A 19,760-nucleotide genomic window follows, 5' to 3' on the forward strand; every position below is an offset into this window, starting at 1 on the left:
GGTCCCAGGTCCAGGGAGGGTTGAGAAAAGTAGCTGTACTTAGGGGTAATATGACAGGGCAAGGAGTGGTGGAGGGTCCTATGGAGAGGAGCAAGCTCAAAACCAAGCAGCAGCTGTGTGCCTGCAAGCTTAGGAGCAGAACCCGTAGCAGAAGAGCCAGGGCGGGAGGCCCCGGGCACAGGGGAGCCAATGGTGCTGTCCCTTTGAAAAGCAGAGCTTCCCAGCTAGCTGACCGATAGGAACTTTAAAAGGGGCAGGCCCACTGGCCTGCTGCTCAGACCCAAACTCAGGTCGAGAATTTGCACCGCCTTCATGCTTTTCCCTAGATCTGACCACTGAGAGTACTAGAAACTGTTCCTGAGATCCTGGAATAATATAACACTTGATACCCACAAGAAAGCAGCAGCAGGAGCAGCCCAGACCCTCCCTCCAGAAGTGTGGCAGAGCCCACACCTGATATCAAGTCCAAAGTCAGATACTAGGCTGGAAGGATGAGAAAATGAAAAAGAATTTCATCTTAGAAAGCTATTACGGTTTCAAGGATGCTCAAGACACAACCCCCAAGAAAAGAATGGGTGTTTTTGGGTTTGTCTGGGTCTTCACGACACTGTTCTCTCCTGGTCCTCCTCATACTTGTGCCATTGCTTCATCCGGGTATTCTAGCCAGACTAGCCTTCTTGCTGTTCCTCTCACCCAACACTATTTCCCGTGTCTGAGCTTTTGCACCAGTCACCCTCCACACCTCAATTGCTTTTCCTCAGTGAAGACCTCCCACAAGAAGGCTTCCTGGTCCCCCTGGCTGCTAGTTCCTTTTTTCCCTGGCTACTGTCTCTTTTTCTATGTTGTACTTATAGACATGCCTCCTGTCTTCCCCTTGTAGTGTAAGCTCCTTGAGAACAGGGCCTGCTTCGTTTCTATCCAAGATTCTCCAGCTCCTGGCATGTCTCAGCCACTTAAAAATGGCTTGTTGGGGGATAGCTAGGTGGTACAGTGGATAAAGCACCAGCCCTGGATTCAGGAGGACCTGAGTTCAAATCCGGCCTCAGACACTTGACACTTACTAGCTGTGTGACCCTGTGCAAGTCACTTAACCCCCATTGCCCTGCACCAAACAAACAAACAAACAAACAAACAAACAAACAAAATGGCTTGTTGATTGCTGACTTAGGTTTCCCAATGCTACAGAAGCATAGTGAAATCCCTACTAGTGAAATCATTGGTCTCAGGAGTTCTGGATCATGCCACATGCCCATCTGCCAGCTCTCTACCCAAGGCACCACAAAATGAGCTTTAGATGAGGATAAAAGTCAGAGCCACAAGGATAGAATTGGGGAGGGGTGGAAACACTGAATTTATGAGCCCCAGCCAAGGCTAGGCAGTGGGGAACTCCAGGCAGGTTGGCAGGAAGGTGCGAGATATATCTCAGCAGACTGTCATGACCTTGATGTTTGGGAATGGATCTTGCCAGATTAAAGTCCTAGCTTTTCTTGGGTCTGTGCCCAGATCAGTCTGCGAAGGGTGTGCTCACCATGATGAGCAGAGACAAGACTGGAGCTAAAGCGAGCCATCCTTGATTCCTCTTAGGTATACTGGGCTGGAGTGTCATTGCTCCCAGGAAGACCATTCAGGGCCTCTCTTCTACTGCTGAAAGGCCAAGCTGGGGTAACTCTGGCACCTTGGACCTCAGATGAGAACCTTTCTGCCTTTCTTCACTGTTTACTGCTCATTTTATTCCTCCCCATTTTATTTTTTGCTCAATTCAATGTTTTCAAAAATGTTAACATTCTTTTTAAAAAATTTTGAGATCCAAATTCTCTCTTTCTCCCCTTCCCCTCCCCTCTCCTTAAAAAGGCAATTTGACCTACACTGTACATGTGCAGTGATGCAAAACATATTTCCATATTAGCCATGTTGCAAAAGAAAACACACACCAAAAAGAAAAAACAAAAGAAAAATGAAGAGAGTTTAAAAACTATACTTGCATCTGCACTCAGACTCCACCAGTTCTTTCTCTGGAGATGGAAAGAATTTTTCATTGTAAGTGCTTCTGAATTATCTTGGATCACTGTAGAGCTGAGATAGCTAAGCCATCCACAGTTCTTCATCAAAAAGTATAACTGCCACTGTGCACAAAGTTCTCTTGGTTTTCCTCACTTCACTTTGCATCAGTTCATATGAGTCTTCCCAGGTTTTTCTGACAGCATCCTGCTCATCATTTCTTATAGCACAACAGTATTCCATCACAATCATGTACCACAACTTGTTTAGCCATTCCCCAATCAATGGGCATCCTCTCAATTTTCAACTCTTTGCCACCACAAAAAAAGCTGCTATAAATATTGTTGTACAAACAGCTCCTTTCTCTTTTTCTCCGATTTCTTTGGGAAACAGACCTAATAGTGGTATTGCTGGATCAAAGGGTATGCACAGTTTTATAATCCTTCAGGTGTACTTCCAAATTGTTCTCCAGAATGTTGACTTCACAAGTCTACCAACAGTGTCCCAATTTCTCCATATTCCCTCCACCATTTGTCATTTTCCTTTTCTGTCATGTTAGCCAGTCTGATAGATGTGAGATGGTACCTCAGAGTTGTTTAATTTGCATTTCTCTAATTGTAGTGATTTAGAGCATTTTTATATGACTGTCAATAGCTTTGGTTTCTTCTAAAAACTGTTTGCTCATATCTTTTGACCAGTTATCACCTGGAGAATGGCTTTTATTTTTTTTTTGAGGGGCAATGAGGGTTAAGTGACTTGCCCAGGGTCACACAGCTAGTAAGTGTCAAGTGTCTGCGGCCGGATTTGAACTCAGGTCCTCCTGAATCCAGGGCTGGTGCTTTATCCACTGCGCTACCTAGCTGCCCCCGTGGCTTTTATTTTTACAAATCTGGTTCATTTCTCTCTATATATATCTGAGAAATGAGGCCTTTATTAGAGAAACTTGTAACAAAAAAATTTCCCATTTCCTGCTTCCCTTTTAATCTTGGGAGTAATAGTTTTATTTGTGCAAAAGCTTTTTAATTTCATATGATCAAAATTATCCATTTTACATCCCATGATGTTCTCTATCTCTTGTTTAGGCAAATTCTTCATCCATAAATATGACAGGTAAAATATTCCATGCTCCCTTAAGTTGTTTATGATATCACCTTTTACATCTATGCCCATTCTGACCTTATTGACTGTATCTCAGTATATAGTGTGGATGTTGGTCTATACCTAATTTCTGCCAAATTGCTTTCTAGTTTTCCCAGCAATTTTTGTCAAATACTGATTTCTTGTCCCACAGTCTTGGATCTTTGGGTTTATCAAACACTAGATTACTATGGTCATTTATTACCATGTATTGTGTACCTAATCAATTCCACTGATCCACCACTCTATTTCTTAGGCAGTGCCAGATTGTTTTGATGATTACCACTTTATAATATAGTTTGAGATCTGGTATTACTAGGCCACCTTCTTTCACATTTTTTCTTTGATTCTCTTGATATTCTTGACTTTTTGTAATTCCAGGTGATTTTTTTTCCCACCTCTATAAATATTTTTCGATAATGTGATTAGTGTAGCATGCATGAATAAGTAAATTAATTTGGGCAGAATTCATTTTATTATATTGGCTCTGCCTACCCATGAGCAATTAATATTTCTCCAATTGTTTGGCTCTGACGTTATTTGTCTGAAAAATGTTTTGTAATTGTGTTCATATAGTTCCTGGGTTTGTCTTGGTAGATAGCATCCCAAGTATTTTATATTGTCTAGAGTTATTTTAAATGGAATTTCTTTCTATTTCTTGCTGCTGGACTTTGTTGGTAACATATAGAACTGCCGATGATTTATGTGCATTTATTTTATACCCTGCAACTTTGTTAAAAGTTATTAATGAGGGGCAGCTAGATGGCGCAGTGGATAGAGCACCGGCCCTGGAGTCAGGAGTACCTGAGTTCAAATCCAGCCTCAGACACTTAACACTTACTAGCTGTGTGACCCTGGGCAAGTCACTTAACCCCAATTGCCTCACCCCCCCAAAAAAAAGTTATTAATGATCTCAACTAGTATTTTAGTTGATTCTCTAGGTTTCTCTAAGTATATCATCATATTGTCTGCAAAGAGTGATAGTTTTCTTTCCTCATTGCCTATTCTAATTCCCTCAATTTCTTTTTCTTCTCTCATTGCTATGGCTAGCATTTCCAGTACAATATTGAAAAATAGTGATAATGATGGGCATCCTTCCTTCACCCTTGATCTTATTGGAAAGGTTTCTAGCTTATCCCTGCTACAGACAGTTCTTGCTGATGGTTTAAGATAGATTTGCGGCAGCTAAGTGGAGTAGTGGATAGAGCACTGGCCCTGGAGTCCAGAGGACCGGAGTGCAAATTAGAATGGGGACACTAGCTGTGTAGCTCTGGGCAAGTCACTTAACCCTGTTTGCCTCAGTTTCCTCATCTGTAAAATAAGCTGGAGAAGGAAATGGCAAACATTCCAGTAGCTTTGCCAAGAAAACCCCAAATAGGGTCACAAAGAGTTGGACATGACCAACCAACATTTATCATTTTATGAAAAGCTCCATTTATTCCTATACATTCTAGAGTGTTTAATAGGAATTGATGCTGCATTTTTTCAAAAGCTTTTTCTGCATCTCTTGAGATAATCATATTATTTTTGTTGTTTTTTGTAATTGATATGGTCAATTATGCTGATAGTTTTCCTAATATTGAATCTCTCCTGCCTTCCTGGTATAAATCTCACCTGATATATTTGTGATATATTGCTGTAATCTCCTTGCTAATATTTTATTTAAAATTTTTGCATCAATATTCATGAAACAAAATGGTCTATAGTTTTCTTTCTCTGTTTTTGCTCTTCCTGCTTTAGGTATCAAAACCATATTTGTCTTGCTCCTTTTTTTGCCTGTTTTTCCAAAAAGTTTACATACTATTGGAATTCATTGTTCTTTAAATGCTTTGATAGAATTCACTTGTGAATCCACCTAGTACTGGGGATTTTTTCTTAAGGAGTTCATTGATGGCTTGTTCAATTTCTTTTTGTAGGATAGGGTTACTTAAGTATTCTATTTCCTGTTCTGGTAATCTAGGCAAATTGCATTTTTGTAAATATTCATCCATTTCACCTAGATTGTCAGATTTATTGGCATATAATTGTGCAAACTAAGTCCTACTGACTGCTTTAATTTCATCTTCTTTGGTGATGCATTTGCCCTTTTCATTTTTGATATTGGTAATTTGGTTTTCTTTTAATCAAATTAACCAATGGTTTGTCTATTTTATTGGTTCTCTCCACCATAAAACTAGCTCCTAGATTTATTTATTAGTTCAATGATATTCTTACTTTAAATTTTATTAATCTCTCTTTTGATTTTCAGGATTTCCAATCTGGTGTTTAATTAGGGATTTTTTTTCTAGTTTTTTTAATTGCATGCCCAATTCATTGATCTCCTCTTCTCTATTATATTGATATAAGTATTTAGAGATAGAAATTTCCCAAGTATTGCTTTCACTGCATCCCATAAATTTTGGCATGTTGTCTTTATTGTCCTCATTCTCATTAATAAAATCATTTATTGTTTCTATGATTTATTCTTTGACCCACTCTTTCTTTAGGATTAGATAATGTATAATTCATTTTAATCTATGTTTCCTTGGCCCTTTATTGAATGTAATTTTGTTGCATTATGGTCTAAAAAGGATACATTTACTATTTCTGCTTTTCTGCATTTGATTGTGAGGTTTTTGTGCCCTAATACAGCATCATTTTTTGTGAAGGTGCCATGTACAGCTGAGAAAAAGGTATACTTCTTTCTATTTTCATTCAATTTTTTTCCAAAGGTCTATCATACCTAACTTTTCTAAACTTCTATTCATCTCCTCAACTTTTTTCTTATTTATTTTGTTTAGATTTATCTACTTCTGAGAGCAGAAAGCTGAAGTCATTCACTAATATAGTTTTACTGTCTATTTCCTCCTATAACTCATTTAACTTTTCCTTTAAGAATTTGAATGCCATTGTATGCCATTTGGGGCATGTATGTTTAATATTATTATTTCTACATTATCTATGGTACCTTTTAGCAAAATGTAGTTTCCCTGCTCATCTCTTTTAATTAGGTCTATTTTTGCTTTTGCTTTGAGATCATGATTGCTACCCCAGCTTTTTTTTTTTCTTTTTACTTCAGCTGAAGCATAATAGATTCTGCTCCAGCCCCTTACCTTTATCCTCTGTGTGCCTCTCTGTTCTGGTTTTTAATCCATTCCACTATCCACTTCCATTTTATCCCACTGACATTCAGTTATGATTACTAACTGCATATTTCCTTCCATCCTATTTTTTTCCCACTTATCCTTCTCTCTCTCTCTCTTTTACACTGTCCCTCCTCAAAAGTCTGTTTGGCTACTGACCTCTGACTCCCTTGATCTCTCCTCCCTTTTATCAGCTCCTCCTTTCCTGTTGAGTAAGAAAGATTGCTGAGTATGTATGTTATTCCCTCTTTGAACCAAGTCCAATAAGAGTAGCATTCAAGCATTGCCCACAACTCCCACCCCACCCCATATACTCCCTCCACAGTAAAAGCTCTTCCTTGAATTCCCCTTTTATGCGAGATAATTTTCACTGTTCTTCCTCTCCCTTCACCCTTCTTTCAGTGCCTCTCTCTTTCCCATCCCTTAGTTTTAGGTTTTTATTTTTAGGTCCTCCCATCAAATTCAATTCATATCCATGTCCTCTGTCTATACATATTCCTTCTAACTGTCCGAATAACGATAAAGTTCTTAGAAGATACATCTCATATAGGAATGTAAATAGCTTATTTAACCTTACTGAATCCATGATGATTTGTCTTTCATGTTTACCTTTTTTTACCTCTTGTCTTGGAAAGTCAAGTTCTCTGGTCCTTTTGTTAGAAATGCCTGGAAATCCTCTATTTCATTAAATATCCTTTTTCCCCCTGAAGGATTATACTCAGTTTTACTGGGTAGATGGCTATTCTTGGTTGTAATCCTAGCTCCTCTGCCTACTGGAATATCATATTCCATACAAACTTTCCATTCCTTTAATGTAGAAACTGCTGAATCTTGTGTGACCTTTCTGGCTCTACAAAATTTGAATTGTTTCTTTCTGATTACTTACAGTGTTTTCTCCTTGACTGGGAGTTCTGGAATTTGACTGTAATATTCCTGGGAGTTTTCATTTGGGGATCTCTTTCAGGAGGTGACTGGTGGATTCTTTCCATTTCTATTTTGCCCTCTAGTTTTAGGATACCAGGGCAGTTTTCCTTGATACTTTCTTGAAAGATGATGACTAGACTCTTTTTTTTTTTAACATGGCTTTCAGGTAGTCCAATAACTCTTAAATTACCTTGCCTTGATCTGTTTTCCAGGCCAATTGTTTTTCCAATAAGATATTGCACATTTTCTTCTTTTTTTTTTCATTTTTTGACTATTTTATTATTTCTTGAGATCTTGAGATTAGCTTCCACTGGCCCAATTCGAATTGTTAAGAATTATTTTCTTCAATGAGCTTTTGTACCTCTTTTTCCTCTTGGCCAATTCTATTTTTTAAGGAATTCTCTTCAATGGATTTTTGTCCTACATTTCAGGTTTTTCGTGCTGCTGTTTTCAGAGCTAGTTCCAGGGTTTGGTAAGTTTTTTGGTTCTTCAAGGTAGTGTGATCTAAAGAAAGGTGGGGTCACTGCTCTCTTGCCCTGGGCTGTGGTCCTTACTCAGGGACTTTGTTCCCCTATAGCCACAAATGCCAGCATTCCTGGAACCGAATAGTCTCCGTACTCTACTGTGGCAGATCTTTTCTGCCTTGGAACTGAGCCCAGGGTCCCTGCCCCCTTGTGAGTGACCACAAGGACTCTTCTCCACCCAGGAACCCAGGAATAGGGCCCCTCCTCCCCTGCATTCTTAAGCGCTAGTGCTCTTCTTGGCCCTAAGACTGGGACTGGGACCCCGAACAGAGTATGGACAATGCAACAGGGTCCAGAACCCAGCACCACCAAAAGGTCTCCTATAATTTCTTTCTGATCCATTGTCTGACCCCTTACCTTCTGTGGGCTGAGAGCTCCCAAAGCTACTGCTAATGCAGCTGCCTCCTAGGCCTGCTGCTGGCATAGCTGGGACACAGCCTGCACTGGGCCCCAGGGCTAGTCACCACCCTGGTGTAACAGACCTTTCCTACCAACCTCCTACATTGTTTTGGACTGTAACATTGTTTCACCCTGACCTTTTTTTGGTTCTGTCGTTCCAGTATTCAATTTGAGACATTATTTTAAAGTTGTTTGGAGAGGACTGGGGAGAGCTCGGGAGAATTCCTGCCTCCACTTTGACATTTTGGTCTGTTTACTGCTTTTCTATAGGAGCTTCTACCTGCTGTGGGATATCTAGTCCAAAAACCTAACTTCCCAAGGGCATTCAATCAATCCTGTTAGCATTTATTAAGCACCAGGAACTAGGCTAGGCTTTGTGGATGCAAGACAGTGCCTGCCATCAAAGAGCTGACATTGTAAAAGGGAAGCAACGAGCAGAGGGAAGTGGGTAGCCTGGGACAATGAAGAGAGAGATGGGGGATACTTTCCAGTACCAATGATCCTAATGGCTTCATTATTATTCCCAGAGCAAAGGCAAGCGGTGGAAGGCAGGAGAGAGGAGAGAGGACAAGACCAAGCCATCGGAAAGAACTCAAAATCCACCCCCAGCCCCACAGGAGACCAAGACTCAGGAAGCCCCTGTGCTTGTCTTCCCTCTCAGGCCTTGTGAGCACACATCTACCCTTGCTGTGTGCATCTGCTTGAAGTCACCTTTTCTGCTGGGGCAGGAGTGGCAGGAAAGAGAACTGCCCCTCCCTGACAACTGGCCACGCTTTAGAGAGAAAAGGCTAGAAATGAGACCTCAAGAGCCTCCTTCTTCTTTTCCTTTTTTTAAATTCTCCCTTTCACCCCTCCCTCTCTCTTTCCTTGTCTCTCTTCCCCCCTTCCCTTCTCCCTCTTTCCTTCTCTCCCTTTTTCTTACTTTGATTACACTGCTTTCCCAAAAGGAAGCTAGCTGGCTGCTATAGCTATTACAAGAGCCCAGAGTGAAACATTCAGCCCCTGCCCAGGCCTACACAGTAGGCAGCTGGTGATGGCACAGAAGGTCCAGGGCTTGTGACTCTTGGGCTCCCTACAGCTCAGAGCAGGGCGACCTGGTTGCTTTGCCTTCACCTGCTCCCCCTGTCACTATCCCTGTGGCCCCCTATCACTTTCCAGGCCAAGAAGGACAAGGTGCAAGCTGTTCTCTCCCGCCAGCAACAGAGCCCCCAGCTCCTCTTCCCCGCTTGCTCCTCTGCTCAGCAGATGGGCCATGCTGGTGGCCAGGGAGCAGGCCCTAGGCAGCGATCAGCTTTCCCTCCACCTCCAGCCGGCCAGGTGACACATGATACCTTGCTGCTGGGTTCAGGCTGCAGGCACCCTGGGCAGCCATAAGGCCTGGTCTCCTGGCTCGTGGGTGCTGAAGGCTAGTGCACCATCATCATTGCTGGCCCTCAGCTTCTCCAGAAATCTGCATCTGGAGTTTATTCATTACTGTGGCCCCCTCTGGGGTCCCCGGCATAGCAGGCCTCAGCCCAGTTCTCCCCCACACCAGGCAGCTGTCAAGACGCCCATGGAAGGGGTGACCAAGGAGCCCAGGGCTGTCTGGCTTTTATCTGGCCACCACTTGCCGAACAGCACAGGGTTCAGAGGCCCAAATTCCTGGGGAATGGCAGGCACAGGGCTGCCCGAGAGAGAGAGGCCAATGGGCCCAAGGAGGCTCTCTGGGCCATGTACTGATGCATCTACTACTAGTGCCCAGGCTGATCACCCCCGCATGTGGCTCATGCTTGCCAATCCAAGCCAGCTGAGCACACAGTGGTGTCTACCCAGGTCATCTGGCTCCTGTGCACAGGACGTATACGGACACAAGGACCGGCAGAGAGGCAGAGGAACAGCCGTGAGGACAGGCCCCCCTCTCTTCCTCTCGGGCCTTAGAAATGGCATCGGGCACGGCCCGGGTGAGCCAAGGCCAGCCTCAGAGCCCTCTTCCCTCCCACCTCTGTGGACTGCCAGGGGATACACTTCCATACGCTTGTCCCTAATTCCCCTGAACTTGCCTTCTCTCTGCTGGGTCCACTTTAAGGAGAGCCACCAGGAGCCAGGAACCCAGTCCAAGGCTCCTCTCCCTGGGAAAGAGCAAATGGTGCTCCTTGCCCCATCCTGCTCCATGGCCAGACAGGCAGACAAGGCCCCAGAAGGCACCCTGGCAGAAGCCTGGGAGCTGAGCTGAGTCAGCTACCCGCAGACAGACCTGGCCCCTGCCCCCCTGCCCTCAAGTGCTTGCTTTCAGAGGAGACTATTTTCAGGGACAGAGCGGACAGTCTTTCCAGGCTCAACCGGAATTCAGGCAGTTCCTCAGTGTGCCCATGGGTACCTCACCTCCTGAGCTGCCCACCTGGGCTCCAACCTCCTCAGTCTGGGGAGGGGGCGTGCCAATAAAAGCTGCTTCTGGGACCTCCTCAGCTTAGGCCACAGGGCAGGAGACCCAATGGACAGAGGGCTGCCTGAGACGGGCTCATCTCACCCACATGATGGGCCAAAGTCTTAGCCAAGAGGTCAGCAGAGGTTGTCTTGTGGAGGGTGGGGTGGACGAGAATGTCTTGGCACGGACTCTGAGCCCCAGGCAAAGGAAGCAGGTCTGGGGGCAGGGACAGAGCGCACTTACTTGGGGAAGATGGCCGTCATCAGGGCAGATGCGTAGCCAGGCTTGCAAGCCCCATCTGACAAGTTGGCATACTTGGTCGCTAACTCTGCAGGCCTGCCAGGGGAAAAGGAGTCAGGCGTTAGCAGACCCAGCACCCTTGCTGTTTCTCAAGTCCACACCCAGAGACCATCTGAGAGCTCCTATAGCGAGTCCCCACTCTTATTCCCCCTACCCATCTACCTGCCTCCTCTCCTTCAAGAAGACCTGTGACCATTAACAAATCTTTCCTGAACTGTCCTCAGCCTCCCTCCTGAAAGCTTCTAGTAAAGGATCCTGGACTACCATGTCAAGGGACCAATCATTTGCCCCCATCCCTAACAATCAGTCCCCTGGCCTCTATTTAAATACTTCCAAGGACAGGAAGCTCACTACCTTTCTGGCAGTTAGATGGAGTAGTGGTCACTTTGCCTGGAGTCAGGAAGACCTGAGCTCAAATCTGACCTCAGGCCCAGGGAGATGACAGGAACCACCCCCAAGATTACACAGGGAGTGAAAGAAACAAGATTTGAGTTCCAAGCCAGCACTGTTTCCACTGCAGCGAGCGGGCTCAGCTGTGGCAGAAGAAGGTGCCATTTAGGGGCAATGGGAAGGACTAAGGCATCAGCCCCAGGGTCAACTGCTCAGAACAGGGCCTGTGTTTCAGGGGCCAGGTCAGCTGCTGGGATGCTTGGCCTAGGATGTCTGATGTCCCTAGAGAGCTGAGTCAACGGGACCAGAGACAGAGGCCCTGACAGGAGAAAGGTGGCTCATATCAGACCACAGGCCTTTCTTGGGCAGGATTCCTGGAATTCCACAGAAGTAATGCCAGGGCAGCAGCCTCTCTACCTCATCCACAGGGAAGCATTCATGGAAATGCTCACAATCGGCACTGATTTCTTTGGGGGGGCTGTGAGGATATCGACAATAGGTGGGCAGGGCCAGCCAGGGGCCTCTGGGAGTCCTCCTGAGGGCTGGGGCTGGGGAAGTCAGAGAAGCTGCCACAGGCAAGGGGAATGAACAGGAAGAAAGCATGTATTCAATGCCTCCTATGTTCCAGGCACTGTGCTAAGCACTTTACAATCACCTCATTTGATCCTTACAACTCTGAGAAATAGGTTGTTTTTATCCCCCATTTTACAGCTGAAGAAACTGAGGCAGGCAGCAGTGGCTCATGCTTGGCTCAGGTGACCTGTTCCATTCACACAGCTAGTGTCTAAGGTTAGATTTGAACTCTGCTCTACCTAAAGCCAGGCCCAGCTGTCTCTCTAGACACTGCACCAGAGAAGATGGATGGGTCCCTGATATTGAGCCACCCTGATGCTCTCTTTGCTGCCCACCTAAATATATTCCTACATCTGAGGAAAGACCCGTGAAAGAGAGAGGCCTGTCTCGGTGAGGCCCTTGTCTCCCACAGTGCTGTGCATGCACTTGCTGGGCTGGATATGCAGCCAAGAGCAGGAGGCCTGGGGCCAGCGGGCTCCCTCAGAGGTGGTGCAAAGGATAAGGCAGGCCCAACTCCCTCCTCTTCTCATCCTGGCATCCTGGGGGCCCACGAGGCCTCCCCCACAAAGAAGTGCCCCCTCTGGCCCCAGAATGCACAGTTCCCTCTTACAACAAACAGTCAAAGTCAAGGCCATTCCTCAATTAAAATGCCACTGCCATGAGCTGCTGCTTGTGGAGGAGAAGAATAGGGGGAGTGTTGGGCTGGCTGAGGCACGGGACCCCCAGGCCATCTGTAACCCAAACCACAAGAGTCTCTGAACAGGGAGCATTTCACTGGCAGGCCCAACTCCGAAATGCCACAGGCTGATGAGGATGTCGAAGGCCACCCCAGATGTCTGGCTGAGCCTCGAGCTCTTGTCCTTGAGAGAGCATCCACTGGCCCCCACATCACAGACCCATTGTCCCCCTTAGCCCCAGGGAAGAAGGCCCCACCCCCCTCCTCGGCTCCATGAACACAGATTCACTCAACCAACGTTAATCTGGCACCTGATCCTGCACTTGGTTCTGGGGGTACAAAGACAAAAAGGAAACCACCTCCCAATAATGCAATTCAATAAACATTTATTAAGTACCTACTATGTGCCAAGCATTGTGGTAAGAGCTAGGGATGCAAATAAGAAAAAGAAAGCCAGTTCCTGCCCTCAGAAAGCCTACAGTCCAACGGGGGAGAGAAGGTAGATACAAAGGAAGCTGAAAAGGGGACCACCAAGGGGCCTCCTCCTGTGAGAGGGGCTCTGCCACTCTCACTGCCCTCCACATGAGCTCCACTGCTGAGCAACGATCTTGTAAAAGTGGGAGGCCCAGGATTGACACTGCACATACAATCAAAGGAGATGACACCTGTAAAACTCTTCGGAAATTTGCACACACTAGACATACAGATGCTAGTTATTGTTACTGTAATTATTCTTCTTGTATCTCTTACGTGCATGGCCTTTTTCATGTAGTCTTCCCAATTAAAATGAGAGTTCCTTGAGGGCAGGGACTGTGTCTTTGACTTTTTTCATATCACTGGGGTTTAGCGCTTGGCACACAGTAGGTACTTAATAAATGCTTGCTGATATGGGCAGATGAAAGTGGAACTATCGCTTTCCCTTTCTTAGAAGTTGTACCTCGGGGCGGCTAGGTGGCGCAGTGGATAGAGCATCGGCCCTGGAGTCAGGAGTACCTGAGTTCAAATCTGGCCTCGGACACTTAACACTTACTAGCTGTGTGACCCTTGGCAAGTCACTTAACCCCAATTGCCTCACTAAAAAAAAAAACAAAAAACAAAAGGTTGTTGTACCTCAGGGACAGCTAGGTGGCAAAGTGGATAGAGCACCGGCCCTGGAGTCAGGAGTACCTGAGTTCAAATCTGGCCTCAGACACTTAACACTTACTAGCTGTGTGACCCTGGGCAAGTCACTTAACCCCAACTGCTTTACAAAAAAAAGAAGAAGTTGTACCTCTCCCACTGCAGCCCAAGATCCCATTAGGTTTTTTGTTTGTTTTTTTTTTCTTCTGGCTGCCACTTCCCTCAGCAGTCTCATACTGAGCTTGTGGTCCACTTAAACCTCCAGATCATGGGGGTACCTAGGTGGCACAGTGGATAAAGCACTGGCCCTGAAGTCAGGAGGACCTGAGTTCAAATCCAGCCTCAGACACTTGACACTTACTAGCTGTGTGACCCTGGGCAAGTCACTTAACCCTCACTGCCCCACTCCACCCCCAAATTAATAAATAAACCTCCAGATCTTTAACTAGCCATTCATTTCTACATGTCTCTTTGTATTTGGTTAAGTGTCAGTGTTTCCCCAGTGGCTTATAGGCTATTCGTAAACACTGTAGTTATAGTGGAGATGTGTCTCTATGCCCTGGGATCCTGGAGCTAATTAGCACAAAGGAAGACACAAGAGAAGATGTGAAGGGAATATGTTGCCTGTCTCCAAATGTCTGACTGGCTGCTGTTGTTTGTCCTTTGTTCTTGAAGAGGACCATGACATCAGGAGGTGAGGTCTTGACTTGCAGTGAATTCGATTTAAGTGAGGGAGGGCTGCACAGTGTTACCAGCCTCATTCTGAGTGGCAATCATATGGAAAAGGATTAGATATTTTCTTCTTGGCCTTGGGGAGTAGCCACAGGACCAATGGGGAGAAATTGCATAGTGTCAGATCTTGACTCAACACAAGGAAAGGTATTTTTACAAGTACAGATATCTAAAAGTGAACTGTACTTGGGTGGTAGTGAGTTTCACATCACTGAAGATATTTTAAAAGGCCCTGGATGACCACTCAGTGATGTGCACCTGGTAGTCACAATTTGGGCAGACATTGGGCTAGCTGAGCTCTGAGGCCCCCTTCCAATTCTACAGGTTCAGGGCTCTGTATGTTCATCTCACCAGCAGGACCCTTGCCTCTGTGGGAGCATCATCCCCATGCAGACTTTGGATCTTCCTCCTAGACCTTCAGGAGGAAATAGAATTGTGGGAGAGAGGCAATTTAACTATCATTAGGGAGGGTGCAAACTGTTATGGCTCAGGAGGGACTGAAGACAGAGAGTAAGGACTAAGGAAACTTCTCATCAGGGGCTATTTAGCTCTTATCTGAGGGAAAAGACATCTTCAAGAGAGTTCTTGAGAGTCTTTGACTGAAATCCTCAGAGACATGAATGGTGGGAGTCCATTTCCAGAGTTAAAAAGTCTGTAGTTACAGTTAATATTTAAAAGTGACTCTGACTGTGATCTTTCTCACTGTGATACATTGTTGAGGTACTTAAATATGACAGAGTAAACATTTAAATACTCAACTGATGAATATCTTTTGTTGGTTGTTAGACTGCTAATAAATTGTTTATCCAGAAACTGATTGTTTATTTCAGTTTATGAGATTAAGCTGTTTGAGAAGAGGAAATGGACAAAAGCTTGTGGGGGGAGGGGAAGTTTCTCCAGTTTGTTTAATAAACTGTAGTGAGGGCTCAGTGCTAACTGATTAATTAATGAGATTGTGCATTCCTATTACTTTATGAGAAAATATCAGAACATACCCTTTGATTGGTTTAGAATCTGCAATGAAAATTAACAAGGCAAAAGAGTCCAGTAATAGGATGGGGGAGGGGGTTTGCTGTGGCTGTCAAGTGGTGTATTGCTCCACACAAGCCTGAGCCCTGGATGCCTGATGGTATGCCTAAGTTGTAAGCTCCTTAAGACAGTGGAGTAAGAGGACCCCAGGGAGTCAGCTTCTTCGGATCTCTCTCAATAAGTAATGTGCCAAAGAGAAGAAAAACTAAAAATGCCGCATGGGGAACCAAAATCAACATCAAATTAAACGAGCCAAGAAAAGCCACATGCTGACCCCAAGTTGTAGAATCCTACATAACAAGAGAAAAGGTTCCCAGAGAAGAACCAAAGGCCAAACAGAGAAATAACCTTTTTGGAGGAAGGGGGCAAGGACAACTGGAGAGAAAATCCCAAGACTAAATGCAGGCAGAACTCGAAGGGAGTAAAATATCAAAGGTGAGGAAAAGGGAGATTGGATGGGAGTGGTTATGAAGATAGCCAAGGAGAAAGGAGTGAGACACTGGACCAAGCAGCTAACAGACTGCCCTGATGCATGGGCAGGGGAAGAGAGGCTCAGGAAATCCCCAAATTCTCCCAAGAAGAATATAAGGGACCAAGGCTTGGAGTCAGGAAAGGCATGGGTTCAAATCCTGCCTCCACTTGGAACAAATCATTTAACCACTTTGAGCCTCAATTCTCACATCTATCAAAGAGGTCTGGTAGCCCTTGCATTGCCTCTACTTCATCGTCAGGAGGATGAGGAGGAGGAGAAGGAAGAGGAAGAAGAAGCCAGTGCTTTGCAAATCCTATTCACTGATAGAAACCAAACTAAGATAAGGCCTGGGGAACAGATGAAGTACAGTACATTCCTCTACTTTCTGTAGAGAGTTGGGGGACAATGGGTGCAGAATGTTGCCTACACTGTATCCATTGGTTTTGCTTAATTTTCTTAAATGACTATGGCATTAACACAAGCGTGAACAATTTTTTTTTTTAAAAAGAGAGTTATGATCATTCTTACCAAATATTAAGAGTGAAGAGATTAACCTAGAGGGTAAGTTGAAACAGTAGTCTCAGAATCCCAGAAAACGTAGAAAAAAACAAAAGAATCTGAACATGACATTTCAGGAAATCATGGAAGAAAACTTCCCAGGCTCCAGAGACTCCCTCTTGGCTCCAGGATAAAATACACATTTTTCAGTTTGGTGTTTACGGGCCTTCACAAGCAGGCTCCAGCTCATCTTCCCAGAATCTCGTCAACCTGGGCTGAATCCTTGTGAGACCTCTCAGATGCTGCTGTTCGCAGATGACACAGTATAATCACATTATACCCCAGAATCTGCAGAGGCTCTTGAAAGAGATCTGGACCCATTCAGAGGATGTTCCATCCACACAGGAAAGACCAAGCGGATGAAGAATGTCTGCTGCCAGAGCTCAGCACACATTTGGGTGGATGCCCTCTGGAGACTGTCCAACAATGTGTTTATCTGGCATGGACAGGACAGGTGGAGAATAAGCAAAGCCCTGAGTTCAAGAGGAGGAGGACAGTGAGATGGGCTGCTTTCAGGCAATGAAGAGCACTGTTTTTGACCTCGAGCTGAGGCCCCTCTTTTCAGCACTGACCCTGTACTGCTGCTGCTGTACAGTAGTGAGACACAGAACACAACGGTCTCTAAAGATGAGCATCAGCCAGAGGGCTGGAGGGAAGAGCTGCTACACAAAGCCAATGGAAAATTGAAGGGCAGCAGGAGGAAAGGACACCTTCGTGGAATCATGTGACAGGAAGAGAAGGCAGCTGATCACATGGCAGGAGGGGGGCCATCATGAGAGGTGGGTGGCCAGAGGGCTCCCTCCCCCGGGGGGGGGGTCCCCGCAGTGCATGTGTCCCCTGTGTTGGGTGGTCCCCCTTAGGATAATTTTTTAGATATTGTTGGATAGTGTTTGGATATCATTTTGTATATCGTTGTGTACTCTGCTTCACACACCCTATGTAAGAGTCCACTTCCTGTCTCTACTCACATGGTAACCAAAGAAGCCTGGTGCTGACCCTGGGCTCTGACGCAGGCGTCCTGCCGACTCCATTCCCCCACCACCACCACCAATGCCACCCACCCTCACTTCTTGTCTCTGAGCTCCCCCCGCCCCCCCAGGATCCAGGACCAGCCTTTTTCTTCCTCCTTTAAACCCCCCAAAATGCTGACACAGGGCCCATGGATAGACCAAGGCAAAGAAAACCCAGTCTACCAAGCCAAGGCCAACAGGATCCCAAGCAGTGGTCTGCCCCAACAACCTGAGCTGCCCCACAGGGGAAGGGACTGGCTGGGGAGCGAGTGAGTGCCTTGTCCTGGGTATTCCTCAGGCTGAGGTGCAGTGCCCACTGGGTAGAGATGCCGGGGTTGGGGGGGGGGTGATTCTGGCTCCACAGGCCTTTCCAGACAGAATCCACTGTCCTATGAGGCTGAGGCCTGGCTCAAGGCTCCAGCCCCAGCATCTAGGTCCTAGGCTGCAGCCTGACAAGGAGGAAGCATTGGATTAAGAGAGGCCGGGAGCCCATACTCTACTGAGGCAAAGCTCCCTCGTGTACACAGAACAGACCAGGAGCCTCAGAGCAAGAGAACAAAGAGAAGCAGCCTCCAGCCTTTCTAGGGTAAGCATCTGCTCCATAAAAGGGAGGGTCAGGCCCCTGGGGAATGGAGAAGAGAAAGGAAGGAGGGCAGGGAAGGCTGGAGAGAGAGGGAGAAGGGAGGGAGAAGGGAGAAAAGAGAAGGGGAGGGGGAAAGGGGGGAGAGAGGGGGAGGAGACAGGCAAAGAGAAGGAAGTGGGGAGGAGGGAGGAGAAAGGGAAAAGGGAGGGCTCTGCCCTTCAGCCTGCCCCAGCTCCTCACTGGGGAGGGGGGGGCAGGGAGTCTCCAGAGGATACTGAAGCTGAGTGCACCCCAAGAAGAAGAGGCTGCCTCGGGGGGTCACAGACTCTCAGAGGCCCCCGAGGCTGAGGCAGGTCTCCAGGGGTTGGAGACAGGCCTGAGCAGCCCAGGGAATGTTCTCCCTCGCTCACGCTCACTCTATTCTCTTGAGCAGGAAGCCCCTTGGGTTCTTTAGCCGTCCTGCCACAACTCACTTCCACACTGTTCTCTGCCAAGGGGCCGTTCTCCCTGGGCCTGGGATCAGGGAAACTCGAGTTCTGAGCTGGTTTCAGACATTTAATGGCTATGTGACCCTGGCAAAGTCACTTAACCAGTTTGCCTTTGTTTTCTTAGTGTCAAGTGAGGATAATAATAGCGCCGACCTCCCAGGGTTATTGTGAGGACCACAGGAGACCATATTTGTAAAAAGGGCTCAGCACAGCACTTGGTCCACCAGAGGTGTTACAGAAATATTTATTCCCTTCCCCAATCCCTGTTTAACACAGTGCCTACACATAGTAGGTGCTAAATAAATGCTTGTGGACTGGGAGGGGGGTGTCAGTCCCCCTTGCTCCCCTCACCGTGTCCAGACTCTCCCTCTGCACTTCTGGGGTAATGGGTGCTACTCTGGCTCCCTTTTTCCCCTTTGCTATTGCCGCCCCTCAGTAAGCCTGTCCAATTCGCTGCCATGCTCTGCTCCTGAATGCCTTGCCCTGGGTCCCGGGCCCTCTCGAGTGGCTCCAGCTGGGAGAAGATCCGGGCAAACGAGGCCCAGCAGGGGAGGCCAAGGCCGGGCATGCTTAGGGCACAGATGTTACCGAGAGACACCCTGAGAAGGCCTTCCCTGCAGGCCTCCAGTCTCCTCTTCGAGGACGGGAGCCCAGGCAGGAGGCAGAGGCCAGTCACTGCATGTTTGGGTGTCTCATCTCCCCACCATTCACTTCACAACATCAGCTGCAGCTCTGCGCTCCTTGTTCTCCTGTGACCACTGCCAGCACCTGGGGCACAGAGGCTGCCGGCCCAAGCTGGCACTGACTCCAGTGAAAAGGGGACTCTAGAGTGGGCAGGCCTGGGTAGGGGAGGGCTCAGTGGTTAGAGGCAAGGCCAGGCTCACATGGGTAAAAATCTGCCCCCTCTGAGATGACCTCCCATCTTCTTGGAGTGGGGATGTTGGTGGTACCTGGTAGTTGGCACGTTATCACTCTCCCCCACTAGAAAGAGGGCTCCCCCAAGCAAAGGTTTGCTTGGGCCTTTCTTTGCATTCCCAATGCCTAGCACAGAGTAAGAACTTAGAGCCTAATAAATCAATGCTTGATGACTGATTGACTGAGTCAAATGAAATACGTATTAACTTGGTAAGAGAGCGGCCCTTAAAGGATTTCCAAAAAGTCATTTCCTCTGCTGTATAAGTGGAAAGCCGAGCCTTCCCTGGGGGAGGGAGGGAGGAACGACTTCATTTTCTCTCTGTGCTTCAGTCAAGGCTTCACTGAAATGAGTCAGGAAGCTGCTCATTCCTCAGGGAACTCTACTTGGTTGGGGCAGAGGAGGTTGT

At 46.5% G+C, this 19,760-nt stretch overlaps 1 protein-coding gene across 1 annotated transcript in view; it reads right to left on the reverse strand.

Annotated features, from left to right (window-relative positions):
* Positions 1-19,760, reverse strand: part of ST3GAL3 (ST3 beta-galactoside alpha-2,3-sialyltransferase 3) — a 135,126-nt gene that overhangs the window by 53,065 nt on the left and 62,301 nt on the right. Inside the window, 1 exon segment of the mRNA XM_044005043.1 lies at positions 10,752-10,844. Coding sequence (XP_043860978.1) covers positions 10,752-10,844 — 93 coding nt within the window.

This window comes from Dromiciops gliroides, chromosome 4, assembly GCF_019393635.1.
Source record: "Dromiciops gliroides isolate mDroGli1 chromosome 4, mDroGli1.pri, whole genome shotgun sequence".
NCBI lineage: Eukaryota > Metazoa > Chordata > Mammalia > Microbiotheria > Microbiotheriidae > Dromiciops > Dromiciops gliroides.